Source organism: Nycticebus coucang, chromosome 11 (genome assembly GCF_027406575.1).
Source record: "Nycticebus coucang isolate mNycCou1 chromosome 11, mNycCou1.pri, whole genome shotgun sequence".
Classification (NCBI taxonomy): Eukaryota; Metazoa; Chordata; class Mammalia; order Primates; family Lorisidae; genus Nycticebus; species Nycticebus coucang.
Window position 1 is genome coordinate 27,225,485 of NC_069790.1, and position 25,870 is coordinate 27,251,354.

A 25,870-nucleotide genomic window follows, 5' to 3' on the forward strand; every position below is an offset into this window, starting at 1 on the left:
CTGAACTTTCTTTAAATCATAGGAGCGTCTATTGTAGCAGCCGCAGCACAGAACCTTATGACAAACGGGGTAAATTACCAGGACTATGAGAGCATGGTGCAGGATAAAGAAGAAAAAGTGAACATAAACCAATAAAGTTAAAAAAAAAAATGAAGTTAACAAGCAAACCGTATCACAAAATCAGTGATAACAGAATACAGTTAAGTACCACAGCTCTAGTCAGTCTCTTCCTTTAAGAACAGAAGACAACAAAAATAATTCTTATTGCAATATATCAATAATAGAAAACAAATCGGTGCATCTTACAGGGGTACATGTGAAACTTAGTAGAATATAAATGTCCTAATATAATAACTAAGAAAATGCCAGGAAGTCTATGTTAACCAGTGTGATGAAAATATGTCAAATGGTCTATAAAATCAGTGTATGGTGCCTCATAATTGCATTAATGTACACAGCTATGATTTAATACAAAAAAATGTACAAATTAAAAAAAAAAAAGAAAGAAAACAAATCAATTATTCACATTCCATGTAAGACGTTTACTTGCCGGGGCTGGGCAGGAAGGGATAAAAGTTTACAAAATTAAAAATGTGAAATAAAATGAATTCAAATTAAGATTACATAATAACAGAAAAATATTTTTCTAATATTTCTGTACAGGGAAGAATATTTTCCATAACTGATTGAAAAGCACCTATGAAACTGTGCTGTCAGCTGTCACAATGGAGGTTTTGGATTCTTTTAGCAACTACAGCATAACAAAAGGCATTTCACAGCACAACTTTAGAGAAAATGTTAACTGATCTAGAATGACACAGAAAGCAATTAAAAACTCTTTTTAATTATTTATAATACACAAATTTTTCTGGGTAGCAGCAATTGCTCCTGTATTTGCCCTTTCAAAAAATATGAAACAGAAGCAATGAAGTAGGGGAAAAAATTTAGAGAAAAATAGCAGCATTAAATAAAAAAGCAAATTTTGAAATACATTAAAGAGAGCTTCAAAAAAGGAAACAGTACTGTGCAGCTTTCAGTTATACCAAGTAAAGTGCACTATCTAAATATTCACTGATAAAATGTTCCCTATGTTGAAAATATGAAATCTACTAATTGGTATTTTGGCATTTTTTGATATAACAAAAAAGACATTCACTATTGTAGCCCTGACAGCTCTCTTCCAGTATTTTTAATCATTCAGATGTATTTTGTAGGACTATTTATTCACATAATTATGTTTAACACATTTCTTTCCACATGAAACTGAATTTAAGACTCTTCTCTATAACATTTTCAATTACAGAAATAACACATTAATAAATCATAAATTAACAAAATCTTCATATTTGCTTTGAAAAAATCATTATCAAATGTTAACCAGATTATCCAGAAAAATGCAAATTGCTATAAATCTCATCCCAATTAAATTCTGATGTTTAAAAGTATATAAAATTTCCCTCAAATTATTCAAAATTCCACTCCAAAAAATTTTATTTTACCTTCTCCTTCTTAAGTTTACAATCTGCTGAACATTCTACCCAAATGTGGGAAAACTACCTGGAGATGCAAAGCACAATAAAATCATTACATGAAAAGAAGAAGCAAAAAATACCCGTTAAAATAAAGTTATTGTAGCTGGCAACACTTAAAATTTGTAATTTATATTTTTTTAAAAAGTTGCATAGCTACAAGATGATTCACTGCTGATTACCTGTTGACCAGTTTTATTTAAGAGGAAACAATATACTTAATGAATTGAAATTCAGTAGACAATTCTACATTTAATTAATTAATATGTAATTATGTAACTTGATTTACTCTTTGGACTGCATTCTGATAATATTAAACCTTCAACTTAAAAATATTTAACATATTTTACCTTTCCCATATATAAGTCTATTTTTCACTCTTAGGGAAAAGAAAAATGGAAGAACTTGACATGGTCTAAATTCAGAGAATGCTTTTACTGCCTGATTACATTTCTTGGTTTCACATTTAAGACTTTAATTTATAAGATGCAAATTATGTGGTTTTCAACTTATGAATAGATGAATGTAGAAACACTATGCTGGGGAAAATAAAGAGACCCCAAACTGAAAAACAAAACAGATCAAAACACAACTAGTTGCGCAGCTCTAGAGAATGTAATAAAAAGTAAATCAACTTTTAAATCAGTTAACTTTGGCGTCTGAATACAAAATGTTTATCAGTATTACCTCTGTAGACAACAATTAAGGGATGTGCAGCATTTTCAAAATCCCTGTGTGTCCTTGATATGCATGTTTGGTACACTGAGTTCTGTGGTAAATGTCCTCTCCTCAACAGGGCTTTTTTTTCTCCTATATGATTGTCCATCTCTGTATTACCAAGTCTCACAAAACTCAAGACTTCTGGCTGAGTATGCCCATGTTTTGTTTCTTCAGAGACGTATCTTCTTATCCTCTCAGTTTTTTAAGCATCCTGAAGACAAGAAAACCTGTGTAATAACAGATAAATTTAGTTTAAGTAGTGGTTTGTAATGGTAATATTAATCAAAATTTAACATACATTTCCCTATGAATATCTGCCATAGTTAATGTAAATTTTAAATCTCTTACTATTCCCAAAGCTCATATAATCAGTATGCTAAATAACAGATTAAAACACAAAAGGACTAATTAAAGTTTAAAATAGTCACAAAAAAATCAAATGCATAACAAAGTCATTCCCCTTCCATAATAAAGACTATACCAAAGTAAAAGGGCATATACTTAATTTTTTAATATCTTGGGGAGGGAGACAAGATGGCGGACCGAAGCCAGCTTTCAACAGAGGCTCCCGTCCAGAAGGAGAGTTAAGGGACAGGAATTTAGTAGGTGTCCTGGTGGACTTGAGCCTCACCAAGAGAGAAGGTTGAAGAACGTACATCAACACCGCTGAGGCAAGCTGTGATCACAAGGACGCAAACAAAAGGTACAAAATCCACCACCAGGCGGATGGGAATCCCCCTCCCCCATGAGACCGGCTCAAGAGCCCCACAATTGAACAAGCGGACAGAAATTAAAGGCCCTCCTGCTACACTCCAGGGAGAGACCTTCTAAAAACTAGACCTACCTCCCCTACTGGGGTGCCGTGGCGTTCTCCTGCCCGACATAGGGCTGAATAAAACTTTGGGAATCCTTTGCTGGCAACCCTGAATCCCCGGTGCTCCCCTCCCGCCCACTGAGGTCTGGAGGCCTGTCCCCCAGGAATTCGGATCCTTGGGTGATTTCTCAAGGGGAGTGGACAGTCCCCGAGTTGCGACTGGTCAGCATTGACTCTGAGGCGCGCGAGTGAGGAGAGGGCACCGGGCTGAAGGGGAGTCATGCCTTGGCGGCACTTCCCTGTGGTGCAGTGCACCAACCCTCCCCGGGCAACATGACGGGGCACAAGACTGAGTAAGACTCTAGCTTCCCCGCTCAGAGCTGAGAGCCCCTACTCTCACTCGGGGTCTGAGGGCCTATCCCCCCGGAGTTCGGATCCTTGGGTGATTTCTCAAGGGGAGTGCACAGTGCCTGAGCTGCGTCAGGTCAGCGCTGACTCTGGGACACGGGAGCGAGGAGAGGGCACTCTGCTGAGGGGAAATCAAGCCTTGGCGGCACTTCCCTGCGGTGCAGTGCAGGAGCCCTCCCCGGGCTGTAGTGTTGCGTAAAACTGAATGAAACTCTAGCTTCACCCCCCCCCCACTCCCAATCGGGATCTGGGGGCTCATCCCCCAAGAGTTCTGATTCTTGGGGGATCTCTTGAGGGGTGTGGACCCAGCACAAACTGCGGCCGCTCAGTGCTGACTCTGGGGCGCGGGACAGAGGAGAAAAGGGTCGCCTGAGTGCCCACACCAGAGCAGCAGTTCCCTGGAGGTAGATCAACAGCCGTTTTTTCTTTAACGGCAGAACGCTCACTTCTGGATATTCTGAGGCCACACCCCCTGTCTCCCTGGGCAACCAGAGGAGGCCACCGGTGAGCGGGGGATTTCCTGACACGGCTCACAAACCCGGGAAGCTTCCAGGGCGAGGCCGACCCAGAGAGGTGTTCGAATGCAAATCTCCAGCGGCAAAGACGTTTGAACTCAAAACAGCCCGTCTTCTGCAGGCGATTTCGACAGGAACAGAGACAGAACCCCGCAAAGTTGTCTGTTCTGTTCTGTTCTGTTAGCAGCATCCATCAGGGATGGGGCTAAGCCTGAGTGAACAACTCCTTCCCATCGCCTGCATCAAACACTCAAAGATGTCAGGCCCCATCTCCTCCTGCTAGATAGCGGCAGTCTGCGGGGGCCTGGCAGACTTCCTTGCCATTCAGGCAGGTGCAAACCCCTGGAGTGTCTGTTCACTGCAGGCAACTGGGTTAGCCATCTGCAGAGATACCAGTGACTGGGTCCGACGGAGGGGCAAAGTGGGGAAGGAGACGTCAACCTTCCCAGACTGCTCTGTTTGCTGGGTGGCTCCTCCTGACTCCACGCTGCACTGGGGTGAGCTGTGTCAGAGGAGTCACCAGGCCCCTGTGATCCAGTTCCCAGAGACCTCTTGAACCCTTCCACCCGAGACAAGTGCCGATTGAGACAGTTGATTCGGACCTTTTGAACTGGGCTAATAGACTGAGGACTTTTCAGGCGGTGCCCTGGGTGTGCGATTGTAGGAAGGTTTGATTCTCCTTTTCCAACTGGGGCCAGAGGTGGGCAGGCGGGGTGACTTAATTGCTGATTTTTCCACACAGCTGAGACTTCAAGCCAGAGTAGAAGTTGCAATAGGATCGAACAGAAACCAGCTGAAAACAAGACAGAACCACTTTGTTCCGCCACACCAGACAGGGCCCCAGTTTCTCAGGCCACAACACTGTATGGGCCCTCGATAAAACCCCAGGGGAAAAACCAAAGGGAGTAAACCATGGGGCGGAATCAGCGGAAAAACTCTGGTAACATGAATAACCAGAATAGATCAACCCCCCCAAGAAAAGATACGGCAGATGTGATTGAAGATCCCATTCATAAACAACTGCCTGAGATGTCAGAAGTCGAATTCAGAATTTGGTTTGCAGACAAGATTAATAAAATGGAATTAGGAATTCGAGGAGAAATTCAAAAATTGTCTCAAGAATTTAACGAATTTAAAGACAAAACCACCAAAGACTTAGACACACTGAAACAAGAACTTACAGCCCTCAAAGATATGAAAAATACAGTAGAATCCCTCAGTAACAGAATGGAGCAAGCAGAAGAAAGGATTTCTGACATTGAAGATAAAGTCTTCGAACGCTCCCAATCTCTCAAAGAGGAAGAGAAATGGAGAGCAAAAACGGATCACTCACTCAGAGAACTCTCAGATAATTCGAAAAAAAACAACATAAGGGTTATAGGAATTTTGGAGAACGATGAAGTGGCTGCCAAGGGCACAGAGGCCCTTCTACATGAAACTATGAAAGAAAATTTTCCAGACATGCCTAGAGAATCTGAAATTCAGATAGCAGACAGCTTCAGAACCCCAGCACAATTCAACCCCAATAAGTCATCCCCCAGACATATCATAATTAGCTTCACTAAAGTTAACATGAAAGAGAAGATTCTCAAAGCAGCCCGGCGAAAGAAAACTATAACGTACAAAGGTAAGAATATTAGAATAACTGCAGATCTCTCTGCTGAAACTTTTCAAGCAAGAAGAGGCTGGTCATCAACTTTTAATCTCCTAAAGCAAAAAAACTTTCAACCCAGGATCTTGTATCCAGCTAAACTGAGTTTCATCTATGATGGAGAAATTAAATACTTCAATGACATTCATATGTTGAAAAAATTTGCCATAAGTAAACCAGCTCTTCAGGATGTTCTCAGACCTATCCTCCACAATGACCAACCCAATCCTATACCACAAAAGTAAACTCACTCAGAAACTTCGGATCAAACTCCAACTTCCTCACTGGCGAAAGGATTAAAAATGTCCACTGGACCTTTGAAAAACTCGATACCCAAAATTCCACCAGACTTATCAATACTCTCCATCAATGTGAATGGCTTAAACTGTCCTCTAAAGAGACATAGGTTAGCTGACTGGATACAAAAACTCAAGCCAGATATTTGTTGCATACAAGAGTCACATCTCAACTTAAAAGACAAATACAGACTCAGGGTGAAAGGATGGTCATCCATATTTCAGGCAAATGGTAATCAGAAAAAAGCAGGTGTTGCAATTTTATTTGCAGATACAGTAGGCTTTAAACCATCAAAAGTAAGGAAGGACAAGAATGGTCACTTCATATTTGTTAAGGGTAATACTCAATATGATGAGATCTCAATTATTAATATCTATGCACCCAACCAGAATGCACCTCAAGTTATAAGAGAAACTCTTAACAGACATGAGCAACTTGATTTCCTCCAGCTCCATAATCGTCGGAGATTTCAACACTCCCTTGGCAGTGTTGGATCGATCCTCCAGAAAGAAGCTGAGCAAAGAAATCTTAGATTTAAACCTAACCATCCAATATTTAGATTTAGCAGACATCTACAGAACATTTCATCCCAACAAAACTGAATACACATACTTCTCATCAGCCCACGGAACTTACTCCAAAATTGACCACATTTTAGGTCACAAGTCTAACCTCAGTAAATTTAAAGGAATAGAAATTATTCCATGCATCTTCTCGGACCATCATGGAATAAAACTTGAATTGAGTAACAACAGGAATCTGCATACCCATACAAAAACATGGAAGTTAAATAACCTTATGCTGAATGATAGCTGGGTCAGAGATGAGATTAAGAAAGAAATCGCCAATTTTTTGGCACAAAACGACAATGAAGACACAAAGTATCCGAACCTCTGGGCCACTGCAAAGGCAGTTCTAAGAGGGAAATTTATAGCACTGCAAGCCTTCTTCATGAGAACGGAAAGAGAGGAAGTTAACAACTTAATGGGACATCTCACGCAACTGGAAAAGGAAGAACATTCCAACCCCAAACCCAGTAGAAGAAAAGAAATAACCAAAATTAGAGCAGAATGAAATGAAATTGAAAACAAAAGAATAATACAACAGATCAATAAATCAAAAAGCTGGTTTTTTGAAAATGTCAGTAAAATAGATAAACCTCTGGCCAACCTAATCAGGAAAAAAAGAGTAAAATCTCTAATATCATCAATCAGAAACAACAAAGACGAAATAACCACAGACTCATCAGAAATCCAAAAAATCCTTAATGAATATTACAAGAAACTTTATTCTCAGAAATATGAAAATCTGAAGGAAATAGACCAATACTTGGAAGCGCGCCACCTTCCAAGACTTAACCAGAATCAAGTGGAAATGTTGAATAGACCCATATGAAGTTCAGAAATAGCATCAACTATACAAAACCTCCCTAAAAAGAAAAGCCCGGGACCAGATGGTTTCACGTCAGAATTCTACCAAACCTTTAAAGAGGAATTAGTACCTATATTACTCAACCTGTTCCAAAATGTAGAAAAAGAAGGAAGACTACCCAACACGTTCTATGAAGCAAACATCACCCTGATCCCCAAACCAGGAAAAGACCCAACAAGAAAAGAAAATTACAGACCAATATCACTAATGAATATAGATGCAAAAATATTCAACAAGATCCTAACAAACAGAATCCAGCAACACATCAAACAAATTATACATCATGACCAAGTTGGTTTTATCCCAGGGTCTCAAGGCTGGTTCAATATACGTAAATCTATAAATGTAATTCAGCACATAAACAAATTAAAAAACAAAGACCATATGATTCTCTCAATTGATGCAGAAAAAGCTTTTGATAATATCCAGCATCCCTTCATGATCAGAACACTCAAGAAAATTGGTCTAGAAGGGACTTTTCTTAAACTGATAGAGGCTATCTACAGCAAACCCACAGCCAATATCATATTGAATGGAGTTAAATTGGAATCATTTCCACTCAGATCAGGAACCAGACAAGGCTGCCCATTGTCTCCATTGCTTTTCAACATTGTAATGGAAGTTTTAGCCACCACAATTAGGGAAGAAAAGGCGATCAAGGGTATCCATATAGGGTCAGAAGAGATCAAACTTTCGCTCTTCGCAGATGATATGATTGTGTATCTGGAAAACACTAGGGACTCTACTACAAAACTCTTAGAAGTGATCAAGGAATACAGCAGCGTCTCAGGTTACAAAATCCACATTCATAAATCGGTAGCCTTTATATACACCAACAACAGTCAAGTTGAAAAAGCAGTTAAGGACTCTATCCCATTCACAGTATTGCCAAAGAAGATGAAATATTTGGGAATTTACCTAACAAAAGACGTGAAAGATCTCTATAAAGAGAACTATGAAACTCTAAGAAAAGAAATAGCTGAAAATGTTAACAAATGGTAAAACATACCATGCTCATGGCTTGGAAGAATCAACATTATCAAAATGTCCATACTACCCAAAGCAATATATAATTTCAATGCACTCCCTATTAAAGCTCCACTGTCATATTTTAAAGATCTTGAAAAAACATTACTTCGTTTTACATGGAATCAGAAAAAACCTCGAATAGCCAAGACATTACTCAGAAATAAAAACAAAACAGGAGGAATCACACTACCAGACCTCAGACTTTACTACAAATCGATAGTGATCAAAACAGCATGGTATTGGCACAAAAACAGAGAAGTAGATATCTGGAACAGAATAGAGAACCAAGAGATGAATCCAGCTACTTACCGCTATTTGATTTTTGACAAGCCAATTAAAAACATTCAGTGGGGAAAAGATTCCCTATTTAACAAATGGTGCTGGGTGAACTGGCTGGCAACCTGCAGAAGACTGAAATTGGACCCACACCTTTCACCATTAACTAAGATAGACTCTCATTGGATTAAAGATTTAAACTTAAAACATGAAACTATAAAAATACTAGAGGAGAATGCAGGGAAAACCCTTGAAGAAATTGGTCTGGGTGAGTATTTCATCAGGAGAACCCCCCGGGCAATTGAAGCAGCTTCAAAAATACACTACTGGGACTTGATCAAACTAAAAAGCTTCTGCACAGCTAAGAACACAGTAAGCAGAGCAAGCAGACAGCCCTCAGAATGGGAGAAGATATTTGCAGGGTATATCTCTGACAAAGGTTTAATAACCAGAATCCACAGAGAACTCAAACGCATCAGCAAGAAAAAAACAAGGAATCCCATCGCAGGCTGGGCAAGGGATTTGAAGAGAAACTTCTCTGAAGAAGACAGGCGCACGGCCTTCAGACATATGAAAAAATGCTCATCATCTTTAATCATCAGAGAAATGCAAATCAAAACTACTTTGAGATATCATCTAACTCCAATGAGACTAGCCTATATCACAAAATCTCAAGACCAGAGATGTTGGCGCGGATGCGGAGAAAAGGGAACACTTCTGCACTGCTGGTGGGAATGCAAATTAATACATTCCTTTTGGAAAGATATATGGAGAATACTCAGAGATCTAAAAATAGATCTGCCGTTCAATCTGTAATTCCTCTGCTGGGCATATACCCAGAAGACCAAAAATCACAACATAACAAAGATATTTGTACCAGAATGTTTATTGCAGCCCAATTCATACTAGCTAAGTCATGGAAAAAGCCCAAGTGCCCATCGATCCACGAATGGATTAATAAATTGTGGTATATGTATACCATGGAATACTATGCAGCCTTAAAGAAAGATGGAGACTTTACCTCTTTCATGTTTACATGGATGGAGCTGGAACATATTCTTCTTAGTAAAGTATCCCAAGAATGGAAGAAAAAGTACCCAATGTACACAGCCCTACTATGAAACTAATTTGGGACTCTCACATGAAAGCTGTAACCCAGCTACAACTTAACAATAGGGGGAAGTGGGATGGGGCGGTGGGTAGAGGGAGGGGGATCGGTGGGATCACACCTGTGGTGCATCTTACAGGGGTATTTGCGAAACTTGGTAAATGTAGAATGTAAATGTTTTGGCACAGTAACTGAGATAACGCCAGAAAGGCTATGTTAACCACTGTGATAAAAATGTGTCAAATGGTTTATGAAGCGAGTGTATGATGCCCCATGATCGTATCAATGTATACAGTTATGATTTAATAAAAAAAAAAAAATTTTAATATCTTACCCAAATAACTAACAATTCCAAAGTAAGAATAACAAACTATTTTCTAACTAATCAGGACTAACAAAATAGTCATGTATTTCTATTTGGAGTTGATTATTAAATTCTTATGCTGAGGGATAACAGAAGTACTAGGCTTTGTTGCCATTTTAAAAACAATTTTTAACAATAGTGATTCCTCTTGAAATCCACAGTGTTAATGTAAGACTGCCTACGGTATACAAAGAATATCATTTGACAAATAATAGTAGTCAGGACAGAAGCAAAAAAAATGTGAAAGGGTTAAGATATTTCATATCCATAAATTCTTAAAAATGACTCTTCAAGGCCTTTAGAGACAGATCCCATTAGTTCAGATTTCAGTGGGTGCTAAGTATTCAACCTGCCCTAAACAGTAGACTAGTTGCAAATTCACCTTCCAGGGGAATAAAAAGGGTAACATGTAACAGAAGAAAATGAAAATGCTATGTAAGACCAACAGACATGTATTTTGACTATGAGATGAGATGTGTTCTACATATCCCAGAAGCTCACTATGACAGGAAAAATTCAGCTAATTGAATGATAAAAGAAAACTTTCATACCATATCCATAAAAAAATTTACCAAGTCTACATGGTCTGAATGTGTGTTCCCTCCACAAATTTGTATAGTAAAATCTAAACTCCACTGTAAGAGCATTAAAAGGTGGAACTTTTGGGAGGTGATATGGTCAAGGGGGCTCTGCTCTCATAAACGCGATTAAAGTTCCTATAAAAGAGGGTTAAGGGAGCCTGCTGCCCCTTTTGCCATGTGAGGACACACAAGCAGGTACTGTAAATGAGGAAGGAGCTCTCAGCAGACACTGAATCTCCTAGTACCTTGATCCTGGACCTTCCAGCCTCCAGAACTGTGAGCAATAAATTTCTGTCATTTATAAATTACCTAAGGTATTTTGTTATAGCAGCCCAAATGCACCAAGACAAACTCTAAATTTTAAAGATACCTATAGGTGAAGGAGACACATAACTGTGGCATATGAAATACTATAATTGAAGTTTCATTTTTTTGAATTAAATCATAGCTGTGTACATTAATGCAATCATGAGGTACCAGGTGCTGGTTTTATATACAATTTGAAATATTTTCATCACACTGGTTAACACAGCCTTCCTGGCCTTTTCTTAGTTATTGTGTTAAGACATTTATATTCTACATTTAGTAAGTTTCACATGTACCCTTGTAAGATGCACCGTAGGTGTGGTCCCACCAATTACCCTCCCTCTGCCCATCCTCCCCGCTACTTTCGCCTCCCTTTCTCCTTTCCCCATATTCTTAGGCTATAATTGGGTTATAGCTTTCATATGAACATATTCTTCTTAGCAAAGTATCTCAAGAATGGAAGAAAAAGTATCCAATGTACTCAGCCCTACTATGAAATTTCATTTTATTAGCATTGGATTTTAGGGCTTCTTTTAAAATGCTTCTATAATTTTAACCATAGATCATTTCATTGGTTCCAACACAAAATGACAATAAAGGCATTCCAATGCATTCTTCTCTTCAATGAACCTTTACTAACAGTAAAAGGTTCAAAAGCTGATAGTCTTTTAATACTCTACAGTTTATTGGGGCTTTCACATTTCACATGAACAGCCCTGCTTTTAATATGACAGAGGTTTCATTCAATTGCAGTTTTTCAGTTGCCATGGCTGCTTTAAGTTACCTCAAATCTCTTTTGTCAATATTCTCAAGTGCTACACTTAAATTATCCTCATCAATAAAGCAACAGAATTCCTTGGGTATATTTATTACCACAAGACTTACACTCTCAAGTTTAAGAGCAAAAGTTATTGAATTAAGAGCAAATTTAGGGATAGCACAGGACTAGGCCTCAGGACATCAACTGCTCTCGTTGCCTGTCTTCAGTCTCAGCCTTTCATGTTGTCTGTTACTGTCATGAGCCTCTGAACGCCTTTAGAAACAATTCCAGGATTAGCTAAAATGTTCTTTGATGTTAAGAATCCAATGCTTTATATCATTTCTGCAAATCTTTTCATATATTTAAAGACAGCAATTAAGTTAATCTTTATTTTTTCAAAGCTAAATGATGCCATTTAATTGACTTCATGAAATATGAAAAAAAGCAATATTCAAATGAGGTTATCATTTAATTCACTAAACATTTTTTCAGATAATACAAAAAAAACATGAATAAGCTAAATCAGTAGAGCAAAACTATTCCTTACTCAGTCTTAAAACTTAATTCAATTTTATTTTTTGCCTATTACATAGACAAGCACTGTAATACATGCTAAGGATATGCTAAGGTGAATGATTAAATTGAATGAATGAATCCAAGATCTAATTTTTAAAAGAAAATGCTCCTAACTAATCATAGCAAAATTCCTAAGAACAGTCCATGCAGCCAGAATGCCTGGGTTAAAATCATATGTCCTCCAACAAAGTAACTATTTGACCTTCACAAATCAAGTTTTATAAACTTTCTATACTTAATTTCTTCATCTGCATAAAAGGAATAGTAATACCGAGCTCAAAAGATAGTTATAAAAATTAGATGAGTCTATAAAAAATTAAGAGATATAAAATGTTTAGAACAATATGTGGCACATAATGTTAAATAACCAGAACTGTATTATCTAAGAACACAGGTGGGAAGTTAGGGACAAGAGTATAGAATTTGATTCTATTGGCTAAACTGCATGACCTTGGACTCTTGATGCAACCTGCTTCTTTTATCCCACTCCTTAAAACACTTGATGAGAATGGTACTACTTCTTTAAAGTCATGGAACTTAACTAATCTGACCCTCAGGTTTCTCACGGGAAAATAACGTCATAATACATACTACACAGGTTTTGTTTAGTGTTAAACTAAAATTAAATAAGCAAATGTGTTTTAAAAAAACAAGAATGTAGCGATTTCTTCCCATATGACTCAGCAAGATTAAAGTTGTTTTTAATGTATTTTTAAATGTTTTCTATGTTGTAGCCTAATAAAGTGTCAGAAACATACATGTATACATACATGCACATGCTTCAATGAAGAGAAACAAAGGTTAAGAATGTATAATTCAGGATAACACCTTAAAAAGCATTTAAAACAACGAAAAGAAAGAATTACCTATAAAACCATTATCTGATGCTTAATCGGAAGGGTGCTCAGGGCAGGATCTATTTACTTCAAACCATTCATCTATGCAGCTAGAAAAGAACAAAATCAGAAAAATGAAATACTTACATTTAATTATTTTTATCATCACAGCCACAATATAAATGCTTACTTCTTCTCTTTAATGTATCTTTGCAGAAAAAAAATCAGTTATTTTTAATGGTAACATGTGACAAATGAAAGATAAGAATATATTTATTACATTTTGATTATTTTAAGCCATTAAGGAAAAAAAATCTTTGCAAAATTATGCTAGGAAGTACTTTAAAATTCAAACAAAACTATCCCCCAAAAGACAATCTAAAGAACTATCACTTTACCAATATTCAAATTTAAGTGAGAAATTTAGATAGATATTTCTCTTTTTTTATTTTTATTCATTTATTTTTTTTTTTTAGAGACAGAGTCTCTCTTACTTTTATCACCCTTAGTAGAGAGCTGTAACATCACAGCTCACAGCAAACTCCAGCTCTTGGGTTTAAGCGATTCTCTTGCCTCCGCCTCCCAAGTAGCTGGGACTACAGGCACCTGCCACAACACCCAGCTATTTTTTTGCAGTTTGATCAGGGCCAGTTTCGAATCTGCCACCCTCGGTATATGGGGCCAGCGCCCTTCTCTCTGAGCCACAGGAACCACCCATATTTCTCTTTTTATATGTATAAATGAATAAAAGTTATTTATACATATACCAACCTATTTGTGTCTCCTATCAACATAATAAAAAATAGCTTTTAAAATTTAATCCTTGCCAAAATTTCATCACATTTTAAAGAGACCATATTTATGTGTGATCATTAAATATTTATTTTAATTCTATCCCACCCTGCAATACAGTTCCTTAGTCATACTAGCCATATTATTTCAAATGCTCAGTAGTGACATGGCTCATAGCTTCTCTATTGGACAGTAGATACAAGATGTTTCCATCGCCATATGAAATTCTATTTCACAGAGCTATATAAGTCTTGAAAGATTAAACAACTTGCCTAACAGTGAGTTATCCTAGTAGGATTCACACCATTCAATATTTTCTTTGGTGAAATATGCCAAATTTGCATATGCCACAAAGCCACAAGGTTTGGTTCATATACTGAAGGGCAAAATTAATATTTATCATTTTTCTATCCTGATACATGGGTTGGTAGGTGAAAATGATAGATGAAATTAAAAAAGAGTTAAGTACCCCATCCACTTTCTTTCAAATATCTTAATTTCCTTTCCTTTCTCTTCTTTCATTTTTTGAGACGGAGTCTCACTCTGTTGTCCCAGACTAGAATGGTGTCAGCTTAGCTCATAGCAACCTCAAACTCCTGGGTTCAAGGGATCCTCCAGCCTCAGCCTCCTGAGCAGCTGGGTCTACAAGTTCTTGCCACAATGTCTGGCTAATTTTCCTATTTTTAGTAGAGATGGGGGTCTTGCTCTTGTTCAGGCTGATCTCAAACTCCTGAACTCAAAGAATCCTCCACCCTCAGCCTCCCAGAATGTTAGAATTATATGAGCCACTGTGCTGGCCTCAAATATCTAAATTTCTGTTGTCATTAAGACTTTTGTTCTCTAAATAAATTCCCAATTTGGGGATAATACTGTTTTCAGCCTGCTCTAGAGCCCTAAGAATGCCCTGGTCTACCAAAATACTTCTTAATATGAAGTACTAAGAACTAAACAAAATACTCCAGATGTGTTAATTCATGTCTGAATAGCAGATATGTATGACCTAAAATGGGTGCTTTTTATTTTAAAAGCATGAAACTTTGGCTCATCATGAGAAGTAATCATTTAAAACCATAGGACCTTTTCATATAGTCTGCTATCAATCCATATATGTTCCATTCTAAACTATTTTCAGTGTTTTATGTTTTAATTTTTATATAAATGCTATCATAAAATAGCATTACACTTTTTCTAATTTGCTTTTTTTCTCTTTTTTTTTCTAATTTACTTTTGTCACTCAATTTGTTTGAGATTCACAATTGCTGGTAAGTAAATGTCTCATTTTGATATTTCATTATGTACAGTATTCCACTAAATTAAGTATGCCACAATTTATGTATCTATTTTTTTACTGATGAAAATTTTCAATGGTGCTATTAACATTCTGTGAGCTTGCACCAGAATATAAATTTTTAATTTTTTTTTTATTGTTCATAAATTTGGGTCTTGCTATGTTGCTCAGGTGGGTCTGAAACTCCTGGTCTCAAACTATCCTCCTGCCTCAGCCTTCCAAAATGCTGGGATTATAGCCCTAGAACATAAATTAGTTTTGTCACTAATCACACTGTTTCAAGTGACTTTTTTTTGAGACAGTCTCATTTTGTCACTTTTGGTAGAATCTTGGGGCATCATACCTCTAACTCTTGGGCTCAAGTGATCCTCTGTGCCTAAGCCTCCCAAGTAGCTAGGTCTACAGGTGCCTGCAACAATGCCCAGCTATTTTTAGAGACAAGATCTCACTCTTTTTTTTTTTTTTTTTGTAGAGACAGAGTCTCACTTTATGGCCCTCGGTAGAGTGCCGTGGCCTCACACAGCTCACAGCAACCTCCAACTCCTGGACTTAAGCGATTCTCTTGCCTCAGCCTCCCAAGTAGCTGGGACTACAGGCGCCCACCACAACGCCCGGCTATTTTTTGGTTGCAGTTTGGCCGGGGCTGGGTTTGAACCCGCCACCCTCGGTATATGGGGCCGGCGCCTCACTGACTGAGCCACAGGCGCCGCCCACAAGATCTCACTCTTGCTCAGGCTGGTCTTGAACTCCTAAGTTCAAGCCATCCACCTGCCTCGGCCTCCCAGAGTGCTAGGATTACATGACACATGAGCTTGAGGTGCATGAGCCACCTGGCTTAGCCTAGCAATTGACTTAAAAAAAAAAAAAAAAAAAAAAAATCATAGTAAGACTTTCTCAATGAATGAAGCATTGTGCCAATTTATATTTTGGCACAAGCTCCTTATGTCCTTTTGGAGCTGTACTTTGGGTTGCAACATTGTCTTAGAGCAAAAGATGAATTTCTCTACAAGTGAAATTTCTCTAGGTAATTTCTAAAGGTGAAATTACTGGCTTACGAGATATGTACTACACATAGCTATTACATTTATCCACAAAGTAGATATATTTGTATATTTTGGACCATTTGGGGTTTTCTTAATTTTTGTCAAATTTTCTATTTTGATTTGTCTTTTTCTTACAGATTTGCTATCATACAGGTATTTCAGCTATAATTCAATATTCACATTTGTGATAAACCTTGCTTTCCACAAAATTGTAAAGTAAAAGTAACAGGAATTGGGCAGCGCCTATGGGTCAGTGGGTAGGGCGCCGGCCCCATATACCGAGGTATACCCACTACCCATAGCCGAAGGTGATGGGTTCAAACCCGGCCCTGGCCAAACTGCAACAAAAAAATAGCCAGGTGTTTTGGCGGGCTCCTGTAGTCCCAGCTACTTGGGAGGCCGAGGCAAGAGAATCGTCTAAGCCCAGGAGTTGGAGGTTGCTGTGATTTGTGTGACGCCACGGCACTCTACTGAGGACAACAAAGTGAGACTCTGTCTCTACAAAAAAAAAAAAAGTAACAGGAGGGCGGCGCCTGTGGCTCAGTGAGTAGGGCGCCGGCCCCATATGCCGAGGGTGGCGGGTTCAAACCCAGCCCCGCCAAACTGCAACAAAAAAATAGCCGGGCGCTGTGGCGGGCGCCTGTAGTCCCAGCTGCTCGGGAGGCTGAGGCAAGAGAATCGCGTAAGCCCAAGAGTTAGAGGTTGCTGTGAGCCGTGTGACGCCACAGCACTCTACCCAAGGGCGGTACAGTGAGACTGTCTCTACAAAAAAAAAAAAAAAAAAAAGTAACAGGAATTCTGGGGAAAAATCAGTTTAAAGGCAGATCACTAAAATAACATAATTTTATAACCAGAACAAAGATACATTTATTCCTTATAAATATGCTTTTAAAAATGGTGAAGTTAACATCACAGAAAGAAGACTGAAGGAGGATCAAGACTGCTGAGTCAGGGAGACAAAAGCCAATGCACAAAACATGAGAACTGTGAAATAAGCACCTAACAAAGGCCAGGTGCAGTGGCTCATGCCTGTAATCCCAGCACTCTAAGAGGTCAAGGTGGGTGGACTGCTTGATCTCAGGAGTTCAAGACCAACCTGAGCAAGAACGAGACCCTGTCTCTAAAAATAGCTGTGTTGTGGCAGGCGCCTATAATCCCAGCTACTTGGGAAGCTGAGGCAATAGGATCACTTGAGCTTGTGGCTCAGTGGGTAGGGCACCGGCCCCAGACAGCAAGGGTGGCGGGTTCAAACCCAGCCCCGGCCAAACTGCAACAAAAAAATAGCTGGGCATTGTGGTGGGCACCTGTGGTCCCAGCTACTTGGGACACTGAGGCAAGAGAATTGCCTAAGTCCAGGAGTTGGGGGTTGCTGTGAGCTGTGATGCTACAGCACTCTACTGACAAAGTAAGACTCTGTCTCTTAAAAAAAAATAATAAAATAAAATAAAATTTAAAAAAAGGATCACTTGAGCCCAAGAGTTAGATGTTGCTGTAAGCTATGATGCCACGTACTCTACCAAGGTGACAAAGTGAGACGGCCTCAAAAAAATAAAAACAAAAGGGGTGGCACCTGTGGCTCAAAGGAGTAGGGCACTGGCCCCATATGCCAGAGGTGGCGGGTTCAAACCCAGTCCCAGCCAAAAAAACCTGCAAAATAATAAACAAAATAAATAAAAACAAAAATAAATAAGAAATAAACAAAGGCCACAGCTTTACTATAAACTTAAAGTAAGAATATAAGGAGATGGGATTCATTATAATACCATAGTCTTGCACAGCCTGCTGTGTTAGCCTATGTGCTTTTGTCTTGCTGTTAATTCAATGGAGCAAAGCATTAATGTGCTGAGAAATATTTTGTACCAACCAATAAGATCATGTCATTATATTGTCTTTACTCTCCCATTTATCAAATGCAATGAGTTAACTGCATTACAGAAAATCAGTGAAGGAGATTTTTATTTCAGATACCAAACCTTTATTGTCATGAAAAACAATCTCAGTCTAAAGCTGTGTTGTTGGCTAATTTGCAGTGTCATGAAACAAGTAAGTTTTAAATTTTAATATAGCTAAATTTATCAATCTTTAACTTTTTCTTGGGGGGCGGGTGTATTTTAGACAAAATATAATTCCTTACTAAAAGGTCAAAAACATTTCCCTGTCTTCTTTCTTTACTACTTTGATTTTGATTTTCTTACATCACCACTTTGAATTGAATAGGCAGGTACTCAAGTAACCTGGAATTGATGTTTATTTCAAATGTAAGATATTCACGTATCAATAACCAACTGATTCCAGAACCATTTACTGAACAGTTCATTCCCTGTCTACTACAGGGTAAGGCCATCTCTAGCAAATCATTATTTTCATTTATTCTATTCAACGAACATTTATATGGCCTCTATTATATGCCATCGTTTTCCAAAACTGAGCTCGTTTAACTCTTAACTCCATAAATGTGGTTAGTATTTTCTAATTTTGTAGACTGAGAAGGAGAGAAAAGTAACTTGGTCAAGATCAATACAGTAAATTAACAGATGGACTGAGAGTCAAAACTTGAGAGTCCATGCTTTTAACCAACATGCTATGCTGTTTCTCACAAAGGTACTAATGTCTATGAACTACATTCTGTCCCACTGGCCGGCCTATCCCGTTTCCATACTGTCTTAATTAACATGGTCTTATAATGAACTCGTACAAGACAAGTCCTGCCAATAGAATGTTCTTTTTCATGTAGTGTCTTGACTGTTCTTGGCCCTCTGCTCTTTGATCCACATGTATTTTTAGAATCAACTTGTCAAATTATAGAAAAAAACTACTTGAGGTTTGATTGAGGTAGTATTAACTATTTAGAGTAATGGGTGGTCAAATTATACCTTCAAAATTAGACCTTTAGTCTATCTAAAGTTTACAAATTTTCTCTAACTGAAAGTCTTGTGTATCTTTTGTACAATTTATTCCTAATATACCTCTAGCTACTGTAGTTTCTGTTGTCACTATGTTTATTATTTTTAAAAAGTTAGTATTTTTCTTATTGGGATTTTGGGATATGAATGCAACTGATTTCCATATCATGACCTCATACCTGGCAATCTTACTGAGCTCTTAATAATTTTAATGATTTGTCTTAATACTTATTCTTAGCTTTTGTTTTAAAATCATTGATATGTAAGTATAAAATGTTACTGAAAGCTTTCTCTTATTTAATTTAATGGTCTTTCTCCTTTAATTGATCATAAGACATTATCTTAGATCTATATTGTTAGGTATATTGTTTAATTGGGTTTGCTAATATGGTTTGAATTTCTACATCTATGTTTATAAATGAGTACTTTCTAATATTCTTTCCTATACTGTCTGTGCCTGAGTTTGGTATTAAGTTTATACTTTTCTCATAAAATAAGTAAAGGAATCTTCCATCTTCTTCTACTTTTTGGAAGAATTTTACATTTTTAACATGGTATTCTTTGGATATCTGGTATAAATTGTTGTCAAACTGTCTCCGTAGGCTGGTTTTTTCTGATTATTTTTAATTTCTGCTGTTACATTTTTTTCCTTTGAGATGCAATCCTGTTATTAGTCTTTCAAAGACCAGCTTATAAGCCAGGTGCAGTGGCTCACACGTATAATCCTAGCACTCTGGGAGGCCAAGGCAGGCAGACTGCTTGAGTTCAGGAGTTTGAGATCAGCTCAAAAGTTAAACAACAACTTAAAGGTGCGTGGGTCCCTACTCTTTTTTTTTTTGAGACAGAGTCTTACTTGTCGCCCTCAGTAGAGTGCCATAGTGTCACAGCTCACAGCAACCTGAAACTCTTGGGCTTAAAAGCAATTCTCTTGCCTCAGCCTCCCAAGTAGCTGGGAAAACAGGCATCTGCCACAACGCCTGGCTATCTTTTGTTGCTACAATCATCATTGTTATTTAGTAGACCTGGGCCAGGTTCGAACACACCAGCCCCAGTGTATGTGGCCAGTGCCCTAACCACTGAGCTATGGGTGCCAAGCTGTGGGTCTCCATTCTAATGTAGTTTTTTAAAATTTCATTATGTTCTTCTCTAATCTTTATAAGTATTCTTCATGTTTATTATGCTGTTACTTTTTCTTCTTTCTTTTTTTTCGTGGTAGCTCACTGCAACCTCGAACTCCTGGGCTCAAGCAATCCTCTTGCCTCAGCCTCCTGAGTAATACATCACTGTGTCCAGCTAATTTTTTCTATTTTTGGTGGAGACAGAGGTCTTGCTCTTGTGCTCAAGCTAGCCTTAAACTCCTGACCTCAAATGATACTCCCACTTTGGCCTCCCAGAGTGCTAGGATTAGAGGTGTGAACCAATGTACCTGGCCTCTACTACCCTGTTTTCCCGAAAATAAGACACTGTCTTATTTTAAAGTGTGCTCCCAAAGATGCGCTAGGTCTTATTTTCAGGGGACGTCTTATCTTTCCTGTAAGTAGGTCTTATTTTCGGAGGATGACTTATTTTCAGGGAATCAGGGTATTACTTTTCTTTTTTTTTTTTTTTTTGTAGAGACAGAGTCTCACTTTATGGCCCTCGGTAGAGTGCCGTGGCCTCACACAGCTCACGGCAACCTCCAACTCCTGGGCTTAAGCGATTCTCTTGCCTCAGCCTCCTGAGTAGCTGGGACTTCAGGCGCCCGCCACAACGCCCAGCTATTTTTTGGTTGCAGTTTGGCCAGGGCCGGGTTTGAACCCACCACCCTCGGTATATGGGGCTGGCACCTTACTGACTGAGCCACAGGCGCCGCCCCAGGGTATTACTTTTCTTTAAGAAAGAAACTTGGCTTACTATTTCTAGTCTGTCTTTTTGTTCTAACACAAACTTTCCCAAAATCACTAAGTACATGTCAGAATTTTTTCATTATTATCCACTTCCAAGTATTTTCTAAGTTTCAACATTATGTTTCATTTATCTAGAACTTATGTAGAAGTATATGTGAGGATTATTTATCTTTTTATTATTGACATCTAATAGGAATCAGAGAAGAGCATTTTGTGTGATAGCAGTTCTTTGTAATTTGCTGAAACTTGCTTTATGAACTAGGACATAATTAATTTCTATAGTTCTCCATGTGCTTGAAAAAAATATGTATTTTCTAATTGTATACACATACACATCCATTAGATCAAATTTATTAACTGCAATGCTCAATTTTTATAGGCCTTGATTCATTTTTTGTGTGTATAGCTTGATTCAATGAAAGGTGTCCTGAAATTTCCCATTATAATCATAGATTTGTGAATTTCTTCTGATAGTTTTACCAATAGTCTGAGATTGTTATTAGATATACACAGAAAATATAGAATTTTATATACTTTTTATCTTACTTAGTGACTGTTTTTATCTCTAATAATGTTTTTGCTGTAAAGTTTACTTTTTTAAAGTTAATATTAGCATGAATATAGTTTTCTGTGTTTTAATTTTCACATTTTTCTATAGCCTTAGGTTTGAATGTGTTGCTTATGAACAACACATCCCAACCTTTCATTCTGTTTTTCAACTGCAGAATATATTCCTATGTAGATTTATTATGATTATGGATATATTTGGGTTTATTTTTACTTCATTTTATATTATTTATTCTGTCTCCCTCTACCACGACCAACTTTAAGTAAAATTCTACCTTATTTTCATTGGTTTGAAAGTCTTAGCTTTCTATCCTTTTTGTGGTTACCTTAAACAGTTTTTCTTTTACATAAAATATTAACTGTACTGCTCTCAAAGTAAAAAGACCTTATAAGAAATCAAATAGGCCCTGGAGTCAAGCAGATTCCAAATCTACTATAATCTCAACTCTGGCATTTACTAGTACTAGCTACTAGCCTTGGAGAAATTCCCTATTGCCCCTTAGCTTATTCCTTAATTGTAGAATGAAGTTGTCACAGGCTTAGGTTGAGCCTTCAGTTGTACCCAATAGGTTGTTGAGGCAACCTGCTTCAAGAAGGTAGGGACAATATCTGAGTCATAGTAAATGTTTTTATGTAGGGCCATGTGTGATGACTCACGCCTGTAACCTAGCACTCTGGGAGGCCAAGGTGGGTGGATTGCTTAAGATCAGGTGTTTGAGACCAGCCTGAGCAAGAATGAGACCCTGTCTCTAAAAAATAGCCAGGGGCTGTGGTGGGTGTCTGTAGTTCTAGATGCTCAGGAGGCTGAGGCAAGAGAATCACGTGAGCCCAAGAGTTTGAGGCTGCTGTGAGCTATGACACTACAGCACTCTCAATCTGGGAAACAGAGCGAGACTCTGTCTCAAAAACAAATAAACAAAACAAACAAAAAAATGTAGCCTTTTGGATACAAACAAATGTGGGTCTAGCAGAGAAAAAGGGCCATTTTTTTTTTTTTTTTTATTGTTGGGGATTCATTGAGGGTTCAATAACCCAGGTTACACTGATTGCATCTGGTAGGTAAAGTCCCTCTTGCAATCATGTCTTGTCCCCAGAAGGTGTGGCATGCAGGGCCATTATTTTGTTTAGTGCATATATGTGTGTGTGGGGAGGTGGGTTGTTTCAACAAAGAAGAAACCTTTTCAGCCCTAACTACAATGTTTGAAAATGAGAGAATAATCTTTTACTCTAATATCAAGTTGATTAACATAAAACTAAACTTACCCTTTATGATATATGCATAGACAAGGCAGCCGTGCTATAGTATCTCCCTGCTGCAGTTCTTCAAGGCATATTGCACATTCCCCAGCATCTTTGCTCAGTACATCCTCTGAAGAAAAAAAAATAAATTTGACACAATAAAATTATCCATCAATTTGAAAAAACAATTATGTGAATGTTAATATATAAGGAGTAGTGATTCCACCTTAGCTGGGGTACCTTTTTTATCAGATACATATAAAACTCAGCATCTGTGTTTGAAATGTTTACCTTTACTTACAATGTCTTGCATTTCCACGTCTATTTTACTGAGGCATTATAGAAAGCAAAAACAGTGCAGAATTCCCTCCAACTGCAAAGGACTTTGCTCTAGAACAGGGGTGTCCAACCTGTAGCCTGTACGCCACATGCTGACTTTGTGAGTTTTTTTTGTTTATCTGAGGTGTCTTGATATCACAATAAGTATGCAGGGACATTTTGTTAATCACCATTCATCAGTGTTTGTGTATTTATTCTGTGACGCAAGACAATGCTTATTCTTCCAATGTGCAGCAGGAAAAAAAAAATGTTGGATACTCCTGCTCTAGAATTTTATCACTAAGTCAGTTTATTTATACTGTGGAATTCATTTTCCTTCTCCTAATCTATATTAGTTTGGTGCCCAAGAGAGTTCAATAAAGTTTATAGAATATAGCAGGGCTGAAATGATATGAAAATAAAATGCTATTACAATTTTTAAATTTCTAATTTTAAATTAACAAAATTATAAATTCAAGGATCATTCTGTATATGAGACTTTTTAAAAGCGGCTTAACTCAAGAACATGCAAAGGAAAATCAAAACTTTTGTGTAGATTCTGAATGAGACTTTTGGAAACTTGAGAATTTCAGACATGGATGTAGCAATTCTTCCTAACTTTTTCCATGACAATGCCAAGCCTACTCCAGGCAGCAATCAGAGTGGCTTCCAGGGACCTGTGGGGTATTTAAAAAAACTCCATGGGAAAAAAATGCTTCCATTAAACCATAACATCAATTTTAAGCTGCATCTCATTTTCAGGGCTGTAAAATTTGACAAAGAAGCGTATGATGGACTTGGGTATCACATTTTCCATCTTTTAGAATATATTAACAATGCATCTAGATTTAAGTAAAAATGAACCATCAGATCTCATTCATCATAAATTAAGAAAATGAAGATAAACCAGCTTTTAAACAATAAAGAAACATTTCTGTCATACAAGTCTGTGATCCTAACACCAAATGTAAATAAGTAGAAATCCACTAGGTATAGACTTCTGAATACATTGTTGACAGAAAAACAACTGTCTTGTAACACTTTTACATATATCTATATTCAGGTTTCATTTCTTTATTGCAACAGATTCTTTAAAATCTTTGAAGAATCTGCCTTTTTTTTTTTTTGAGATAGATTCTATGTTGCCCTTGGTAGAGTGCCGTTGTGTCACAGCTCACAGCAACCTCAAACTCTTAAGACTTAAGCAATTCTCTTGCTTCAGCTTCCCAAGTAGCAGGACTACAGCAGCTTGCCACAACACCTGGCTATTTTTTTTGATTGTAGTTGTCAGTGTTTAGCAGGCCAGGGCCGGGTTTGAACCCCGCCAGTCCCAGTTTATGTGGCACCGAGTCAGAACCTGTCCTTGAATGTCCGAAAACATTTTCGGTTTTGAAAATTCACCGTGCAATGTGATTAATTTTTGCTAACCTGAGAGTTTGCTAGAGCATTCCTCTCTTTCATTCTTACTATGACTCTTTCATTCAAAGGTAAGTTTTGAGCTTTTGCCTCCACAGGGGGTACTAGGTTTTACAATTGTGAAAGAATCATTAGTAATGTGATACATTCACAGTTAAGCAGGGCCTGGAACTATCACTAAATATAGGACATTGAAGCATCTTCAAGACAGTTGGGGAAAGATTATTAAATATCTTTAGCCAATCAATTTAAAATATTTATTAAGATACTATCCACTTAATGAAGTTAACACTTTAGTATTGGAATACCTTGGGACACAAAACTAGCTAAAACTAGTACTAGTTTAGAGAAGGGAACACTAACAGATTTAACTACCATAGTTGGTTAGTCTGGAATCCTCCCCAAACAATGATCAATGGAGATGTGTGAGACTGCAAATAAGAAACCAAAGTCGTGCTGCTTTTTAAAACATGTTATTGATCTCCTTCCTAAACATCTAGAGTAGTGAAAGTTAAATCAGTGTACTGCTTTATCAGTCTCTTTGTTTTATTCATATGATCTATGCATTAATTTAGATATGCTGATACAGGAAAACAAAATTAAAAAGACTAGAAGATAGGAATGATTTTTAACCAGAGCTGGGCACCATACACAATCATTTCTGGTGGTGCATTCTCAACACAGGACAAAAAAAAGGGACGTATATGTGAATTCTACCCCTAGAGATTCTGAAATACACATCTAACGCAGAAACACAACAGCTATCAAAAAAACAACGTGTTGAAGAAAAAAAGAGCATAACATTTAAAGTTGAAAACTTAATATGAATTCCCATTCCTCAGGCGGCGCCTGTGGCTCAAAGGGGTAGGGCACCGGCCCCATATGCCAGAGGTGGTGGGTTTAGACCCTGGCCCTAGCCAAAAACTGCAAAAAAATAAAAATAAAAAGTAACCCGGATGGAATTTAAAAAAAAAAAAAAGAATTCCCATTCCTACTCTTAGTTGGCTATATAATCTCAAAAATGTTAGTCAACCTCTTGAGTTTCCTTTTACTGTTCTTTAATATTAGTATACTAAAAGTATTCAAAATATTACAGAGACGAAATTTTAAAAAATTATGTGAAAAACCTTCACGTTACAAAAACACTTTGCAAATACTAGTTTTTATTATCAGGAAGTTATTATATCCACCTCCCCAAAGACAAAGTTGGCCATCTT

At 37.7% G+C, this 25,870-nt stretch overlaps 1 protein-coding gene across 1 annotated transcript in view; it reads right to left on the reverse strand.

The window, feature by feature from the left end:
• Positions 1-817: 817 nt before the first annotated feature.
• ZNRF2 (zinc and ring finger 2) overlaps positions 818-25,870 on the reverse strand; it is a 121,708-nt gene continuing 96,655 nt past the window's right edge. Inside the window, exons 3-5 of the mRNA XM_053608391.1 lie at positions 22,944-23,049; positions 13,232-13,311; positions 818-2,476 (exon numbers count right to left, since the gene is read on the reverse strand). Of these exons, the coding sequence (XP_053464366.1) occupies positions 13,254-13,311; positions 22,944-23,049 (164 nt within the window). The 3' untranslated portion in view covers positions 818-2,476; positions 13,232-13,253. The remainder of the gene's footprint in view (positions 2,477-13,231; positions 13,312-22,943; positions 23,050-25,870) is intronic.